The following is a 20,002-nucleotide window of genomic DNA, read 5'->3' on the forward strand; positions in this document are numbered from 1 at the left end:
TGGAGGATGGGAGTGGAAGAGCAGAGAATGGAGGATGGGAGTGGAAGAGCAGAGAATGGAGGATGGGAGTGGAAGAGCAGAGAATGGAGGATGGGAATGGAAGAGCAGAGAATGGAGGGTGGGAGTGGAAGAGCAGAGAATGGAGGGTGGGAGTGGAAGAGCAGAGAATGGAGGATGGGAATGGAAGAGCAGAGAATGGAGGATGGGAGTGGAAGAGCAAAGAATGGAGGATGGGAGTGGAAGAGCAGAGGATGGAGGATAGGAGTGGAAGAGCAGAGGATGGAGGATGGGAGTGGAAGAGCAGAGGATGGAGGATAGGAGTGGAAGAGCAGAGGATGGAGGATAGGAGTGGAAGAGCAGAGGATGGAGGATAGGAGTGGAAGAGCAGAGGATGGAGGATGGGAGTGGAAGAGCAGAGAATGGAGGATGGGAGTGGAAGAGCAGAGGATGGAGGATAGGAGTGGAAGAGCAGAGGATGGAGGATAGGAGTTGAAGAGCAGAGAATGGAGGATGGGAATGGAAGAGCAGAGAATGGAGGATGGGAGTGGAAGTGCAAAGAATGGAGGATGGGAGTGGAAGAGCAGAGAATGGAGGATAGGAGTGTGGGTGGATGACTAGCAGTGGTCGTGGGTTTCCAGGTTCGGTCTTCTCAGGCAGCTCTTGGCTGATGCCCTGGGGAGAACTTGGCTCGTCTGAGCCAAGCAGAGTTCTGTGAAGCGCACACCGTCTCCCTGGCTTGATCACTCACTCTCTCTTTCTCTTGCCTGGAGCATCCAAGCAGCAGCACCCACGCCAAGACTCAGCCTTAGCCCCAGCTCTACAACAAGAGGAGCACTGGCAGAACCAACCCCAGACACAACCAAAAAGAAAAGGCCTTTATCTGTTGGAGCAAGTCAATGGAGGAGCAGAATGCCTGACTGGCGAATTACATTCCAGCACAAAGCAGAGTTCCACACCACAACAGGATCCACCTGGCTGGTCTCCAACCAACACCAGAGCAGCAAAGTTGAGGGTGTCAGGTGTGGAAGGCTCTGATCACTCTCTTTAGCCTGGATCAAACATACACACACACACACACGCACAGAAGAAGTCCTGTTCAAATAGGGTCGTAAATCAGGGTCAAGTAAGAGCTGGGACACTGGTGACTCAGTGGAAGGGAGAAAAGGGGCACATGGAAGACAGGCCAATTATGTTTACACTCACAGGATAGGTCCCGTGTCTTCACAAAGCTGTGGTTTTATCACACACACCTCCTCCCCTTTGTACACATGTCACACTCCTGACTGTGCTGTGTTTCTCACTCTTGTCGTCAGCAGGCATTTCCTGAAGAAAGCCCTGGGTGCTGTGTCAACCCATTCCTTTTGATTCTGCACCGTCTGCGCCTGCCTGAGCCTGCCTGTTCTACCTTTGTCTCAGGGAGCTAAGGAATCCACACACTCAGCTTCAGAAACAGCGCCAAGAGCTCATCAGCCGACAACAAATCCACCCTTCTCAACACCAAGAGAAACACTCAGCTTTATATGTATATATACACACACACACACACCTGTCTCCACTATGTTAGAGAGCAGACAACACAGTGGAAGATTAAAGGGCCTCTCAGATCTCCAATGTGGTTTTTCATCCTTCTCAACTGTCAGAGCAGAGAGGGAAATTATTTCAATATACCTCCAGCTTGTACATAAAACACCAGAGAGAGGAAGAGAAAGAATGTAGGAGGGAGGGGGAGGGAACAGGGGATAGAATAGAGGAATGGGAACATTTGTGAAGAGAAAAGCAGACATGATTAAATCACAAGGGCTGCCTCCCGCGGTCATTGAGTGTGACACAGGTTCACAACAGGAACATGAGGGGGGGGGGGGGAGAAAGAACACCATACCTATACCTACTGTGAAGCATGGGGGTGGAAGAGAAAGAGACAGACTTCTGTCCCTCCATCCCACCCCAAAAAGCTAGCATTTGACTGGTGACCTAGGAGGAGGAGGAAAGCCTCTCTGGATTCGAGGCCCTCAGGAGACCCTCCAGGAATAGAAGTGCTGCACAGAGCTACACCACCACTGTACCCAACTCACAGCCGCATGTACAGATCGAGACCCGCTCATATAGACATGGTCAGAGACAGGCAGAGACATACACATGCAGACAGACATATTCACATGTACAGGGGAAACACAGCCACACAGGGAGACACACATACATGCAAAGGCACAGGCACACATGCACTTAGGCTGCATTTACACAGGCAGCCCAATTCTGATCTTTTTATACCTATTGGTATTTTGACCAATCAGATTAGCTCTGCTGTTTATAAATGTGCAAAATATCAGAATTGGGCTGCCTGTGTAAACACAGCCTTAGGGAGGTACACACATATTCACCGATCCTGACACACACAATGACAATGGCATCAGACTCAGAGAGCACCCGGGGCAGCTTGGGAGAGAGAGGCAGAATGGGGACCCTTAATTGCCTTACCCTGTAGTACAGTCTGGGGAGTGCTTTTTGACTTGAGATTCCAATTTCACACTAAGGCATTATTTAGTTTGATACAGACTTGATTAGGCATTACAGCAGGCTCCTTTTCTGGAGGAGCTTTGTGGCTCTCAAATCACTGGAGGAGAGATTAACTCTGCAGTCACGCTCCTTCTGAGACCCACAGCATCACACAGCCTGCCGCCTGCCTGCTTGGTGCGGCAGGAAAGGGTTCCTCTTATCCCAAACACTAACACATTCAACTTTTACTAGTCACCAGTCAGTCTCCTCAATCACTGCCACTAACTTTAGTAGAGCCTTATCAAATCTGTTTTCTTTGTCAACTGCGCACCAGCTAGAGACCTTTGTTTGATTAGCAATATACTGCAGAGTTTGCAAAACACTGGATAGGTGCAAATAATCATGAAATCATTCTGCCAGGTAGGCATAGGCTACTTTGTAGTTAACATTTAATTGAGAAGGTTTTTGGTAACCTTTCCATTTACCAGCAGACAGTTGTCATGACATCAGCATCATCGCTAAGTGGTAGACAAACGTGCACACACATAGTGGGGCAAAATAGTATTTAGTCAGCCACCAATTGTGCAAGTTCTCCCACTTAAAAAGATGAGAGAGGCCTGTAGTTTTCATCATAGGTACACTTCAACTATGACAGACAAAATGAGAAAAGAAATCCAGAAAATCACATTGTAGGATTTTTAATGAATTTATTTGCAAATTATGGTGGAAAATAAGTATTTGGTCACCTACAAACAAGCAAGATTTCTGGCTCTCACAGACGTGTAACTTCTTCTTTAAGAGGCTCCTCTGTCCTCTACTCGTTACCTGTATTAATGGCACCTGTTTGAACTTGTTATCAGTATAAAAGACACCTGTCCACAACCTCAAACAGTCACACTCCAAACTCCACTATGGCCAAGAACAAAGAGCTGTCAAAGGACACCAGAAACAAAATTGTCGACCTGCACCAGGCTGGGAAGACTGAATCTGCAATAGGTAAGCAGCTTGGTTTGAAGAAATCAACTGTGGGAGCAATTATTAGGAAATGGAAGACATACAAGACCACTGATAATCTCCCTCGATCTGGGGCTCCACGCAAGATCTCACCCAGTGGGGTCAAACTGATCACAAGAACGGTGAGCAAAAATCCTAGAACCACACGGGGGAACCTAGTGAATGACCGGCAGAGAGCTGGGACCAAAGTAACAAAGCCTACCATCAGTAACACACTATGCCGCCAGGGACTCAAATCCTGCAGTGCCAGACGTGTTCCCCTGCTTAAGCCAGTACATGTCCAGGCCCGTCTGAAGTTTGCTAGAGAGCATTTGGATGATCCAGAAGAAGATTGGGAGAATGTCATATGGTCAGATGAAACCAAAATATAACTTTTTGGTAGAACCTCAACTCGTCGTGTTTGGAGGACAAAGAATGCTGAGTTGCATCCAAAGAACACCATACCTACTGTGAAGCATGGGGGTGGAAACATCATGCTTTGGGGCTGTTTTTCTGCAAAGGGACCAGGACGACTGATCCGTGTAAAGGAAATAATGAATGGTGCCATGTATCGTGAGATTTTGAGTGAAAACCTCCATCCATCAGCAAGGGCATTGAAGATGAAACGTGGCTGGGTCTTTCAGCATGACAATTATCCCATACACACCTCCCGGGCAACGAAGGAGTGGTTTTGTAAGAAGCATTTCAAGGTCCTGGAGTGGCCTAGCCAGTCACCAGATCTCAACCCCATAGAAAATCTTTGGAGGGAGTTTAAAGTCTGTGTTGCCCAGCAACAGCCCCAAAACATCACTGCTCTAGGAGTTCTGCATGGAGGAATGGGCCAAAATACCAGCAACAGTGTGTGAAAACCTTGTGAAGAAAACGTTTGACCTCTGTCATTGCCAACAAAGGCTATATAACAAAGTTTTGAGATAAACTTTTGTTATTGACCTAATACTTATTTTCCAACATAATTTGCAAATAAATGAATTTAAAATCCTACATTTTTTTCCTTCTAATTTTGTCTGTCATAGTTGAAGTGTACCTATGATGAAAATTACAGGCCTCTCATCTTTTTAAGTGGGAGAACTTGAACAATTGGTGGTTGACTAAATACTTTTTTGCCCCACTGTACAGGGGCAAACTTCAGAAAGCTGGAGGAAAATACAAATCACTGATGCATTTTGTTCAGGTCTTACAATAATCTTGGGCAAATGAATGCATTTTCTAATAAATTCAATGTATTTAGTTGATTTCCTACAGTTAAATTCCGTTTTAATGTCTGGACACCGTGAGTCCTACTATAGCCATACGGACCGTGCTGAGAAAGGGAACATTTTACAGATGAAGTTGAGGTGAAGATGCGTCACTATGGAAACCCCTGATAGCTTCCAACTAGACCTTCACTGTCGAAGCTGAGCAGGGCATTACCATGGACATGGTGATGCAGGGCACCACTCTAATCCAGCCTCCTCTGCCCTCCCAATGTATGTTCGGGGAAGAGGAGAGGATGGTCCCTGGACTGCACATCAACACGGCTGGACCAGGGCTAGACTCTACATTTTTAAAGCAGAGATCCATCAACCAACACAGGAGCCCCACAGAACACAGCAATATCCTCTCACCCGCACTCCTATTCTCTTTCTGCAGACTCTCACTCTGTCTCTCAGCCCCTGTTTGATGGTGACATAAAGGATTTATTAGGGGAAAGGAAAATGAAAAAAAATACTGATTTTATATATTTTTTAAGACTTCTTCTCTTTCAACTCCTTCCTTCACACACACTCAAAAGCCTCAAACGGTCTACTCAGCCCTTAGAGTGGCACTCACAGACAGATGGTTTCAGTGGACAATGTTGGACAGCTAGACTACTCTTCTTGTTGTTTGGCTGGTGGGTCGGCACAATCCTCATTAGACTACAAGCTAAACGTCCCCCTGGAAAGACTACTTCACAAAGACAAACACATCTCTGATCTCTCTCACACATCTGCACCTCGTTCCCACACCCACCTCTATTCTCCAGTGGCTTCCAGTCCCTCGTGGCATTGGAGGTTGAACAATACAGAGCTGTGACTGGGAGCAGAGGCCTTCCTTCTCATCTTCACACATCTCAACATATGGACTCTGTTTCCGGCCATCAACGCATCAATTCACATGGACTAGAATTCTAACCCTAACACCTAAAATAGGATTTTTCCTTGTGGGGACCAACAAAAGGTCTCCACATGTCAGCATTTTCCCTGTGATGACTTCTTGTCCCCACATGGATAGTAAAACCAAAAACATACACAAACCTTCCCTGATTTAGATTGTTTCATTTGAACTTCAACAGGACAATTACAAGAAGTGTGAGAAAGGAGGGAGACATGGAAAGGGGGAGGCATTTTCACCCTCTCTCTCATGGGAACACCATCTGTAAGTAGCTCACCATCCAACAATGTGTGTGTGATGTGAAAATGCACCACGGGCAAGACTAACAGCAAATGAAAACATGTCAAATGTGTGCATGCTTTGTAAATGTCATTTTTGCGCTGAAATCGAGAGCGACTTTAATAGTGTCTTCCCCCCTCACCCTGCTCTTTGCAAGGCAAATCATTTTGGCCTCTGTAGGGGGTGCTCGCCATTTGACAGAGGAATTGAATTAAAATAAATCTGACAAACACAAGTGACTTCATAATCAAGGACTAGCCATTCTCCGAGGTTGTGAGGCCAGCATTAAGGAAGGCCACAATAAGGGCTAATTCTGTCTGAGCTAAATACTAATGTATGATGCCTGGTTCTAGGCAAGTGTCTAGCCCTGGGATAGAGAGAGGCTGCTTCACAGCTTAAATCAATTTGGAGATGACATTGCAAGCTGTATCAAGGCTCTATACTGCAAAACACAGAGCAGCGCTTTTCTCAAAACACAAATCTCCTATTGAAGCTCAAAAGTCTCGGTACAGTTGCAGATGGGGATGTTTTCTGACAATATTACGTATCGTTTTAACAATATCGCAATATTATTTTTACACTTTTATTTCCATGACTGATCAAAATTTGTTTGCTCTTGTCTTGCAGCAGACATATGGAGAGCAGTATGTTTGGAACATTGAATTGCAATAAAATCATAGTATCGAATCACAATACATATAGAATCGTGAGAATATAATTCCCACACTTAAATATCATGATAATATTATATCGTGAAGCCTCTAGCAATTCCTAACCATACTTTTAACCATGACTTTATTCAGGTTATACAATAAAGTCTGTGGCATGGTGCAGCATTGTCATGCTGATAGAATCAAACATGTAGCGTAGGCTTAAAAGCCCAAGCAACAAGACCAAGACAAATATTGGACCAAAGAATACAATATGATATGCTTCTATTTCTAAAATATTTTAACATTCTCATACAAATTTTTTAGCATTTATTTATCTGTATTTGTATTCTTTCTACTGCTCTGGGGTTATAATTATTGCTTGGATAACCTTATTTACTATTATGCATTGATTTCTTTTTTAGTCTGTGCACTGCACAGGACACCGGAAAAATGATTACTGAATTATCACATTATTGTAATGTTTGTTTATGGGTTAATTAATCCCGTAAAGGATGGGTTGCCAACTGACGATTTGACACGAATATAAATGTCATTCATTCATGTAAAATACTTTGCTAATCATTACTAAAATATAATAATATACCCAATTACCACTTCACACTAGGATGAAGTGGGAGTTCTGTGTTTCTTCATCTTCTTCCTGAATGTACTTGATGTTTTGTGATTCAAAAAGCTATTTAATAACCCAACACAGCAAATGTATACACACAGCCCAGGGCACTCAATTTTTTGGAGTAATTTCTCTCGGTTTTTAACTCCACACGTATTTCAGAGGAAAGTTTCCAGGCGCAGTGGAATCAATAGGTTGAGCAGAAGGAAGCTATTGGAGGATTTTTCCTGGTGCGTGGGCACAGTAAGTCTCCCATCTCCCACCCAGGACTGTTCCAGTTGCCTCCCCCTGCAGCTCTGAGACCCATACCAGCCCTGGAAGGAGCCCAGGACCCAAGCAGGATCCATTATCTAGGGCCTGGCCAGCAGGAGGTCTAGCAACTCCTGGCAAGAGGTAAAAATCGAATCCAATTTATTCGTTACATGCTTGGTAAACAACAGGTGTCGACTAACAGTGAAATGCTTACTGACGGGTCCTTCCCAACAAGGAAGAGAGAAAGAAAAGAGAAATAATAGAAAAGTAAAACACGTAATACACAAGGCAGGCTGCAGGGGTCAGCAGGGGTCAACACAGGACCAAAGCTCTTCATTAATGACTTCAGCATCAGGCCCTCTCCCCTCCCCTCCCCTCCCCTCCCCAACAACCACCCTTTAATCATCAGAGCTGGGATGAGGAGCCTTCCAAGCGAGTAGCTTCTCAATAAATATATGCATCAGCCAGGTGTGGCGAAGGTGCTTAATTGCCCCCTTTGCTTATGTTTAATGTACAGTCTACGAAGAAACTGCGGGATCGAGGAGCAGCTGCCTAGAGAGAGGAGCATGAACACAGCCTCACGGACATCATGGCGGGCCAAGGAGACAGAGGAGATGAGAGGAGAGCAGGAGGAAGAGAGGTGACAAAGACTGGAAGGGTTGAAAGTAGGAGGAAACTCAACAGAAGGAAATAAAGGGGGAAATTAACATGAAGACCTCTGCCTACGCTGTTGGACCAGACAAACAGCAGTGTTCTGCTAGTGCTGATCTGGCTCTTGTAGCTATCCAGAAGGTTCATGGTTCTGGCCTTCTCTCTCCGAGGTCAAAGCAGAGCTGGGTCACAGCCCTCTGCCCACACTGGAGACACTGCACTGACATGTACACACAAAACCCATTAACACACTCACAAAACCACTCACAGGCTCACAAAGAGCTGCGCTTGACATATCCCATTTACGGAGCCTGCACCTTGCTCAGGCGTTTAGGCTGGTTAACTCTGGGTGTCTGCCACAGATCAGCCTGGTTCAACATCGAACAACAGGTGGGCCATTCCACACGCCCTCAGGTTAACATTGCACAATATTTGACTGTTCTAAAAATGTTAAAAAAAGAACAGCACACGACAGTGAAACAAAATAACAAATCCTACATCTACTCCCACACTTGGCTCGTAAGGTAGAGAGAGTATTGGCCGTTCTGAGGCTACGGTCCTGTACACATCATTTGCACAGGAAGGAGCAGATTAGGAACAAAACTTTCTGAAAGCATTGTTCCAACACATTTTAATCCGCCCCAATGCAGCGGCACAGAGTTTGAGAGTGAGGGACCTAGGAGAGGACAGACTCCACAGGGAGGTACTGGTGGGGGAGCTATGGCTGGCAGGCCGGAGGGGGGGTTTCAGGGGGAGCAGTGGAGAGGGAACCAACCACACAAACATAATTAATAGCAAAAGTCACCCCGGCGTCGTTGGCTCTTTAGAAAGGAAGCGCGGAGCGGAGAGGGACCTGGGCAGACCGTGGTTACGGCCCAGTAAGTCTAGAGCGCTGATAAACCCTGGTGCTAAGCCGGTACAATGGCACAGCCTACGAGTGAGCTCTTCCATTAAGACAGATCCTTCCATACACACTAGCAGGCAGGCTGCTGATAAGGAGTTGTCAATGGCAGACACACTGGCCGCAAGGGAGCTCACCCTGCCTGGGCACACACATGTCCACACCAGTAGGGACCGCTGTAGAGTAAGACTACTCTACACTACAGGAAGGAAGTTCCTATACTTTGAATCTCTTTTTTTATTATTTGTCTTAATTGTTTTGAGTCCATTGCACTGCCTATATGCACACTCACTAGACTCCACCCACACACTAATACAACACTGACACTCCCAACACACACTTTACATACGCTGCTGCTACACGGTTTATTATACGTCCTGATTGCCGAGTCATTATTACCCAGACCCACATGAACATACTGTATTACCTCAATTACCTCATACCCCTGCACATTCACTCTGTACTGGTGCTCCTTGTATATAGCCTCATAACTACCTGGTACCCCTGCACATTCACTCTGTACTGGTGCTCCTTGTATATAGCCTCATAACTACCTGGTACCCCTGCACATTCACTCTGTACTGGTGCTCCTTGTATATAGCCTCATAACTACCTGGTACCCCTGCACATTCACTCTGTACCTCTTGTATATAGCCTCATAACTACCTGGTACCCCTGCACATTCACTCTGTACTGGTGCTCCTTGTATATAGCCTCATAACTACCTGGTACCCCCCCTGCACATTCACTCTGTACTGGTGCTCCTTGTATATAGCCTCATAACTACCTGGTACCCCTGCACATTCACTCTGTACTGGTGCTCCTTGTATATAGCCTCATAACTACCTGGTACCCCTGCACATTCACTCTGTACTGGTGCTCATAACTTGTACCCCTGCACATATAGCCTCATAACTACCTGGTACCCCTGCACATTCACTCTGTACTGGTGCTCCTTGTATATAGCCTCATAACTACCTGGTACCCCTGCACATTCACTCACTCTGTACTGGTGCACATTCACTCTGTACTGGTGCTCCTTGTATATAGCCTCATAACTACCTGGTACCCCTGCACATTCACTCTGTACTGGTGCTCCTTGTATATAGCCTCATAACTACCTGGTACCCCTGCACATTCACTCTGTACTGGTGCTCCTTGTATATAGCCTCATAACTACCTGGTACCCCTGCACATTCACTCTGTACTGGTGCTCCTTGTATATAGCCTCATAACTACCTGGTACCCCTGCACATTCACTCTGTACTGGTGCTCCTTTGGTACCCCTTTGTACTGGTGCTCCTTGTATATAGCCTCATAACTACCTGGTACCCCTGCACATTCACTCTGTACTGGTTAACTAGCCTCATAACTACCTGTACCCCTGCACATTCACTCTGTACTGGTGCTCATAAGCCTCATAACTACCTTACTGGTGCTCCTTGTATATAGCCTCATCTACTGGTACCCCTGCACATTCACTCTGTACTGGTGCTCCTTGTATATAGCCTCATAACTACCTGGTACCCCTGCACATTCACTCTGTACTGGTGCTCCTTGTATATAGCCTCATAACTACCTGGTACCCCTGCACATTCACTCTGTACTGGTGCTCCAGCATTTCACTACCTGTACCCCTGCACATTCACTCTGTACTGGTGCTCCTTGTATATGCCTCATAACTAGTACCCCTGCACATTCACTCTGTACTGGTGCTCCTGTATATAGCCTCATAACTACCTGGTACCCCTGCACATTCACCTGTATGCTCCTTGTATATAGCCTCATAACTACCTGGTACCCCTCATTCACTCTGTACTGGTGCTCCTTGTATATAGCCTCATAACTACCTGGTACCCCTGCACATTCACTCTGTACTGGTTCAGCCTCATAACTACCTGGTACCCCTGCACATTCACTCTGTACTGGATCCTTGTATATAGCCTCATAAGCATTTCACTGTAAACTCTGTACTGGTGCTCATCTACCTGGTACCCCTGCACATTCACTCTGTACTGGTTCTTGTATATAGCCTCATAACTACCTGGTTGCACATTCACTCTGTACTGGTGCTCCTTGTATATAGCCTCATAACTACCTGGTACCCCTGCACATTCACTCTGTACTGGTGCTCCTTGTATATAGCCTTGTTATTATGTTACAATTTCCTTTTTTTCATTTAGAAAATATTTGTCTTACTTTTTAACTGCATTGTTGGGAAAGGGCTCATAAGTAAACATTTCACTGTAAAGTCTACACCTGATGTGTTCAGCATTTCACTGTAAAGTCTACACCTGATGTGTTCAGCATTTCACTGTAAAGTCTACACCTGATGTGTTCAGCATTTCACTGTAAAGTCTACACCTGATGTGTTCAGCATTTCACTGTAAAGTCTACACCTGATGTGTTCAGCATTTCACTGTAAAGTCTACACCTGATGTGTTCAGCATTTCACTGTAAAGTCTACACCTGATGTGTTCAGCATTTCACTGTAAAGTCTACACCTGATGTGTTCAGCATTTCACTGTAAAGTCTACACATGATGTATTCAGCACCTGTGACCAATAACATTTTATTTTGAAGGAAGGAAGAATCAGATCCATCCCTGACAATATCTTTAAAATAACCGACTGATTCTAGAGCAACGTTTATTGTAAGTATCAGCCCACTATAAGCAGTTTATTCCATTTCCTATTTCAATGACTCATGTAACTGAAGAGCACTGTACCTTTAAAAAAGCCCCCCCTTCCCCATCTTGAAAAATGTGCAAAATCCATATGATATTGTGCCAACCAATAAGCTCTATATAAAAATAGTTGCCCGCGGTGGCTGAACAATGACCAATTACTTTTTTGGTCATATCAAAATACAAGACAAAAATCACTCTCCCTGCTGTGTAGTCAATGAACATTTTACAAAGGCTTAGAAAAATCTATTTTGTGGTTCACCTACCATTAATACAGGGCAACAGTCTTCTATACTCACAGATTGAAAAAACTATTGCTAAAAGACATTTCATGCCTGCCTGCTGCTAGTAAACACAAAGGCACATAAAAGTGTAATATCACTGTCTGTATATAATGTGAAAGAGACAAACCGGACTTTCTCGCTTTTCCCACTTACACACACACACACACACACACACGAGAATAAAGACAGGGGAGCAGGCTCTCATCACTCAATCTGCCCAGTGGTAACTCACTTCACTGTTTTATAACAGCCTGTTGACCAATGAAACGTTGGCTGTGCTACCAAAAGCCTAGATGACAATAACAATGCCATTTAATGTTAAAATAGATGGTTTTAGGAAGGCAGAGAGAGGGGTAGAGGGATGCCAGGGATATGCTTCACACACACACTTCCTGAAAAACAAATCCACATCAATCCATAACAACATGCAGCAGTAACACTTTCAATGAGATGCTCGCCTGTATATAATTAACACTATAATTACTTGAGTACCAGCATTGTTGTTACAGGGTGCTCAATTGCTTTGGAAATTGCATAGTTTGTGTTATAACAAAATATGTAATAAAGAACAATCCCTTTTCTTCTTGTATAACAAAACAAAACGCTCAACTCTTGCTATTGCTATGTAATTACTGAAGTGCTATCTCACATGTTAATACAGTGTTACTACAAAGGTGTACGAGCAACTGAATAATCTAACCATAATGTAGATTGAGAGACGATTTAACTGCACAAATAATACAATCAAGTACTCTATTATGTCAACATAATACGGACGCACAAAATGAATATCTACACTACAGAATCTAGAGAAGAGAAACATTACAATCTCAGTCAGGTGGAGCTAAAAAAATAGATTAAGATGTTGGAAGATTTTTCTGCAACTTAGAAAAATGTTGAATTGATAGGGGAAGCTGGTGTAAACAGTACTACTGGTGGAATTTGCGTGGAAAGAGGGGGGAAAGTAGAGGGGGGGGGTGGAGCCTTAGAACAAGCCTTGTTCCAACGGCTCCTTCTCCCCCATCCCAGGTTAAAGGTCCTATTTGATTTGATTGACTAAACAACACTGTGGAAAATAAACAAGTGCTCTCTCGCTCCCTGGATGTCATGTGCACTCATTCCCGCTTAATGTCCTGTAAATGAAGAGGATTTATTAATGTGTAATTAAGTAATAATCATCACTACATAATGCATGAAATACTCATGGGGACGGGGGAGATATGAAACAGAAATACCCCGGCCAGGCACTCTACGCAAAGACACACATTAAAAAAGGATTAATCGGGAGAAATAATATTTTGATAAGAACCACTCGCTCCCCTCTCCCCCCTCCCCGTTTAGTAAAACAGCCAATCATAGCTATTAATGCAACCTCAATTAGCCATCTACAATTAGGATAGTAAATCCCTCCACCACAACCTACTGATGATAACAAGGATTGGTGGTTTCCTCAAATCCTTTTTCATCATAGCCGGTATATACTGTATTCTATTCTATTGTATTTTATTCAATGCCACTCCGACAGTGCTCAATCTAATATTTATATATTTCTTAATTCCATTCTTTTACGTTTAAATGTGTGTATTATGGTGACTTGTTAGATACTACTGCACTGTTTGATATTACTGCACTGTTGGAGCTAGGAACACAAACATTTCGCTACACCCGCAATAACATCTGCTAAATATGTGTATGTGACCAATAACATTTGATTTGAGCATTGGCATTGACAGGCACTCTTAGGAGTTGAGTGAGCAGGTGAGAGACAAGAGGACACAGGAAAAAACACAAATAATCCCTGGTGCATGCCCTGTACCACTGACACTCACTCATAATTTGAGAATATGCCAGTTAGTGGGAAAGGTGTTGTGGGGAGATAGCAACAGAACACATCTTAGTTACACATAGATCTGGCCTCTGGCTGCTGTGCATCACTGACTAAGCACAAGCTTTGTTTATTCAAAGCCACAAGCTGCCACTGCCAAACACACACACACACTCAGGATACAAAACAGTACAAAGACTAGCTTGCTTTAAGCAGAGAAATTGGGATTTGTTTTCACGTGACATGTAGTACATGTTCAGGTAACTGTCAAAATAAAGGAAACAGCATCTTAATAGGGCATTGTGCCACCGCCAGAACAGCTTCAATGCGGCTTGGCATAGATACTACCAGTGTCTGGAAATTTGTGGGAGGGATGCGACACCATTCTTCCACGAGAAATTCCATAATTTGGTGTTTTGTTGATGTGGTGGACTACGCTGTCTCAGACACCACTTCAGATTCTCCCAGAAATGTTCACTTGTGTTGAGATCTGGTGATTGACACACATTCTAGCCATAGCAGCTGAAATAACGGGAAACTGGGCATTTTTATACATGACCCTAAGCATGATGGGATGTTAATTGCTTAATTGATTCAGGAACCACACCTGTGTGGAAGCACCTGCCTTGAATATACTTTGTATCCCTGATTTACTCAAGTGTTTACTTTATTTTGGGAGTTACCTGTATTTGCCTTGTAGTTAGTTCAGCGATATTAGTAATTGTTGAAATAATCAAGTGATCCCTTTCCCATATTCAGCTTATATGTGATCATTTTTAAAATGTCTTGCTTTGAACCAGTGTATATTTTAGTAGACACCAAAGGCATCCCGAGAGGTCATGACACCAATCTCTGTTGACTCAGAAACATACCAACCCCTGTGGTCATCAACCCATTTTCAACTTGCCATTAGTCTTAATGAACCATCCACTGCATGTACAGAGAGCACAACTAACAAAACAATAAATAAATAATGAAAACACTGTAGGCTTTATAACCCTTCAACCTAAATAAACCATTGCACGTTGTTGCCACCAATTAGAACAAAAAGACAAATTGGGGGAGGGGTAATAATTCGGGACCACATGGCCACCCCATTGCCCATCTGGTTTCCACAGAGGCAAAACGAGCCAAATGCCCCTTGCCCGTCCACTTCACTGTAATGGCTCAGTATCATCTCGCTCTCAGTTCACGGATGCGGTCCAATTGAATTTGACTAGAAAATACAGGTTACCAAGAAAACGGCCTAGCAAGTAAAACAAACCAATATGCCTATAGTTTAATCATGGCGATGGAAAAACAGCATATGCAAGATGTGGGAATGCACGGGCTTAATGCGCGTCATACACAGCAGGGGTGACCATCAATACACACATCTCCACGATGCAGGTGAACAGTAGCGAATGAAACAAACACATTGCAGTCTAGTCAAGTAACAAATGTGGTCACAATGTTAAATCAATTAAGTAATCAACTGACCAGGGAAGACCTGAGTCACTATTGCAACTCTACAAAAAAGTTGGCTGTGTTGGACCGGATAAATTAGGCCTATCTATTATTTCCCCCTCTAAATTGCTTAGGCTTTTGTTTGATATATATACATATAAATAAAACAAAGTGAGGATATTTAATTGTTGAATTACATAGTAGCCAAGGCCAAAAGGTAGTCATGAAATCTTATTGGTCATGCGAGAGTTTGTCCCCATTGAAACAACTTACCTTTTACGGAGCGCGGTTTGGCCTGTTTTCGTCTAGACATCTCTGAATTGTGAAAGTATTTTCTTCTCGTATCGATCTCTAATGTTTTGCGAAAACAGTCATATAGATGGATACTTCAGCTGGCGTGTTTTTCACTTCTTTGCCTGTTGCAATGCGGCAACTTAAGTCTGATAGTATCCTATAGTCCAGATAAAGGGGAGGTGAGTAGTCTATACAATTTGGAGCTGTGGAGAGGCGCTGCGCCCGGATACTCCAGCAACGTAACTTCTTCGGCTGGACTCAACCTGTAGAATTAACGGAATAACGCGTCTTTCTTTCGGAGTCCGTGACGACAGTATCTTTTGCTCCTTTACGTTCATAAACACCTTAGCTATAGGCGACTTAATCGGTAAGAGTCCAAGTTTCAAGAGGCAGCCAACGCCAAAATGACAGCCATGCGGTAACACCTGATCGGGCCGTTAGAAAGGTGCCAATACATCAAAATACGATGACATTGACTATACAATTATAGAATTCCGTTAAATCAAGCGCTACGTTGTCTCCGTTTCCTCTTCGTCTTGAGGGTTTGTTGGTGCAGTTCTCGGAATAAGTCTCTTTTTCACCCTAATCTTGCGAACACCGAACCTCCCTTCGTCCGTTATTTTTCAGAAGGTGGCATGGGTAAATCAACCTTACCCAGCATTTTCACCCCTTGGGGATTTGTGTTTTTAAATCCTGAAATCAGTCAAATGTTTGTAGTATTTAGCCTCTCTCCACCTTTTTCTTTGTCCTGACTCTGGTCTTCCCTCCGCCTCCCGATCCGACTGCTGGCGGGGCTGCAGCGCAGACACACATAATAAAGCCAGGCTTGGCTGGAAATGTAGCCGTGTCCCAGCAGGAGGATGTGAGAGTAGGGTCCCGGCGGGGGAGCGCTCTGATCCCGCAGGGAGCTATGCACAGCCTGGGTTGAACAGACAGAGAGAGCCAACAGCACCAAACCATGGTCAGCCATGGAAACTACAGCTCAACTTGGAGCACGGATCGGGGCCAAAACACGGAGCATCAAAGAACTCTGCACAGCGCGTGAAAAATACGGACCGGATTCGGTTTTAGTCCTTTCCATCTTAAATTGGTTAGTCGTGCGCTACTTTCTCACTAGGGGTGACGATTGCCAATTATGTTTAAATTATTTTTCTAAAGGTCGGTGGTCGTGAAATGCAACCTGATATTTTTTTTTTTTTTTACATACATAGGCCTAATTGTTTATATTTTATCATAAATTAGTCTGACTGGATTGTATTTTTTATATGGGCCTATATTGTGCGTGGTGGCTTTCTAAATGCACCTATTACAAATATAAAGCCCTGTCATGTAATTATTCACATGTTTTATGTATTTGAAATAATCGGCCTAGCAGTGTATTTATGTTGTTTTATCAAAGGGGTCTGGGCCCTCACTTGTGGTAAGCTTAACCCTCGGACAGGACCTATTAGAGGGCCATATGTTTTCAACACCAACGGAACTCATAATGTCAGGAGTTATGTGTTGGGGCAAACTGCTGAGCCCTAACAGTTCAGACTAGGACTGCAATTCGTGTGTTTGTCCCCTACAGAAAAGGGACATGTTGCCAATATGAGCCACAAAAATATTTAAAATCACATGGTGCTTTGTTATTTTCTCTCCTGCACAGTGTGCTCTTTGACCAAGCTAGAGCTGCCCGAACGTTGTCATGGATAACTTGGTGGGCTCCCTCCCTGTCTTGACCTGCGGGGTGTCCTGCAGATTGAGCCTCGCCCCCGTCGTGAGACGGAGCGGCCTTTAAAATTGACCCCCGTTGAGGTGGGGGCCCCTCTTGTCTCGTCTGAACTCCCCCTGAAATGAGCGCGCGCCTGGAGACCGCTTTTAAAGCGCTTGTGGCGTCCCAGAGAGAGGCCGCTGGCACACAAGGGTAAAATCTCTCAGCAGTGGTCCCTTATTCTTCGATAAATACAAAGGAGGAAAATAGCCCACATTACAAGCTCCTTAAGGGTCAAGGACAGCCGAGAGATGAATGGTTTCTAAAAGTAGTATTGTTGAATCACATAGCACGCGATTACACCCTCTGTCATCGTTCGGATTTGGTTTTATAGAGCATCAACCAGCTTTGAATAAGGCAAAAAGACATGTGGCTGATATTAATTAAGACAATCTCTGGTCTAGCAGTAACAACGCAGGGACATATGAATATCCTGCTTGCCATTTTGATTCCCCACACTGAGCCAGTAGAATCATTAGGCAAATCTAAAAGGGCTGTGGAAGTATTAGGAGAAGGGACATGTAGTATAGTTGAATAATAATGCTGTTCTGTTTAACTGGATTTTGTGTTAGAAAACCAGTTTAGCATATTTGATTTGGGGATGTCTACATAGTTCATGTAGGCCTAAATTGATTTAGATCAGCATGTGAAATGTGACTGCAATGCACATTTTATTGACTCACATTACAATGTAGACATCACTGTGTTGTTGCTTGATTTGAAATGCTGTTTGATTATTGGTAACACAGTTAATGATGACACATGAAAACTGACAAGGATGTGAAGGAGCACACCAATACACCTGTCACATAAACAACACAGTTGATGGAAACAACAGTCTGTCCCTCTCCCATTGCCTCTCCACCTTAAATACATGTATATTCTTGGTGTAGTAGGACTAGCCTCAGAAAGCCCTGTTAAACACTCCCTCACTGTACTGTCACAAGCCTGGAGAGTTCATGTTATATTTATTTTGCCTACAGCGGATTCTCTCTGTTCTGTTCAGCTGAACTCTTGCCAGCTCTGCTAGCCCCCCCCCCCCCCCCCACTTCCACAGACAATGTTACATCTCATTGGTTTTGCCCTAGATACGCTATTTTTAAAGGAAATAATTAGACATAACTGATTTAAATACTGCAAAGCCACACTCTTTTTGTCTCTTAAGCGTGGTGTCTGTGTGTGGATAGTGAGCAATAAGGTGAGAGCAGAGGAATCATTTTGCCTCTAGTATCTTTTTAATATAAATATGCATGGGAAAATACACATTAGACCAATATTTTACTGTATATTCTTTTGTCACTTAAGATTAATCCATTTCCTCTGACTGTGTTAAACTCCAGCCAAATGTGCATGGAGGAATTCTTTGTTCTGCTGTTGCTCAGGTTCCCCACCACAGTTTGGGGTTTGGCAGCACAGTGATTTCAGATGCTCTACACAGGAACAGGCCTCCATGGACCAGAGAACAATAATGATGATGAAGGGAGATTGGAGGAGGGTGCTGCTTGTTGGGATATTCATGTATCTATGTACAGAGGGGTCTGAAATTGACACCCTTGATAAAGATGAGCAATAATGACTGTATAAAATAAATTAATCAAACACAGAGCAATATTGTATGCTCAAAAAAATGGGGAAAATATATTATTTTCTACTAATACAATTGCTCAAAGAAATAGATTTTGTTTAACAAGTAATACTATTTCTCAAAAAGGTAGGGATCAAAACTATTGACACCCATAAAGAGTCTTAGAAATAAAGTAGTCACAAGTTTAGTATTTGGTCCCATATTCCCAGCATGCAATGACTACGCTTGTGACTATACAAACTTGTTGGATGCATTTTCAGTTTGTTTTGGTTGTGTTTCAGGTTATTTTGGCCCAATAGAAATGAATAATAATGTATTGGGTCATTTGGGAGTATATTTTATTGTAAATAAGAATAGAATATGTTTCTAAACACTTCTACATTAATGTGGATGCTATCATGATTACAGATCATCTTAAATTAATTGTGAATAATGACGATAGAGAATATTACACAGATCATAGCTCCAAAACATGCTAACCTCCCCTGTTATTGGTAATGGTGAGAGGTTAGCACCATTACCAATAACAGACTACTATATTTATAAGAATCTATAGGGGTGTCAATGGTTTTTACCCATACTTCTTTTAGAAAAAAAATCTTCCACTTATCAATTGTATTAGTATAAAATAATATTTGCCCATTTGTTTTTGCGTAGAATATAGTTCAGTATATATTATTGATCATGTTTATCAAGGGTTTCAATAATTTCGGACGCCACTGTACATCTATTATGTTTCCCGTTTGTTAAGTTATAACTTTTCCTCATATTTTCTCCCACCTAGAATATGCCACTCAATTCATGACTTTTGTGTGAATGCACATTCAATGGGATTTCTGCCCATACTGGGTTTAAAACGTGTGTTATGTGTGTTTTTGGCAGTGAAAGGGGGAAGTGGAGGCAAAGGCAAGGATGACGGCACTCCAGCAAAAATATTTTCTGGTGAGCTGCAACAATGCACTCACTCCCACGACATCAGCTCTCTGTAGGGAGTCTCTTCCTAATTTCCTTCATCCATAATAATAAGAGCTACATTAAACAGTGCCATTAGTGCCAGCAATTTGTTTTATTCTCAACAGAAAGAGAAATGTTATCTGTGGCGGACAAACTTAACCCAATTAAAGC

General features: G+C 43.4%; 1 protein-coding gene across 2 annotated transcripts in view; it reads right to left on the reverse strand.

Annotated features, from left to right (window-relative positions):
- Positions 1 to 16,493, reverse strand: part of LOC135509424 (zinc finger protein 423-like) — a 154,993-nt gene extending 138,500 nt beyond the window's left edge. Inside the window, exon 1 of one of the 2 annotated variants that reach the window (XM_064930072.1) lies at positions 15,519 to 16,490. In XM_064930072.1, coding sequence (XP_064786144.1) covers positions 15,519 to 15,558 — 40 coding nt within the window. In that variant the 5' untranslated portion in view covers positions 15,559 to 16,490. Of the gene's footprint in view, positions 1 to 15,518 lie in introns of both variants that reach the window. The other variant, XM_064930073.1, reaches the window with a different exon arrangement.
- Positions 16,494 to 20,002: the final 3,509 nt, after the last annotated feature.

The sequence above is a fragment of the Oncorhynchus masou genome, chromosome 22, assembly GCF_036934945.1.
Source record: "Oncorhynchus masou masou isolate Uvic2021 chromosome 22, UVic_Omas_1.1, whole genome shotgun sequence".
In the NCBI taxonomy this organism is placed as follows: domain Eukaryota; kingdom Metazoa; phylum Chordata; class Actinopteri; order Salmoniformes; family Salmonidae; genus Oncorhynchus; species Oncorhynchus masou.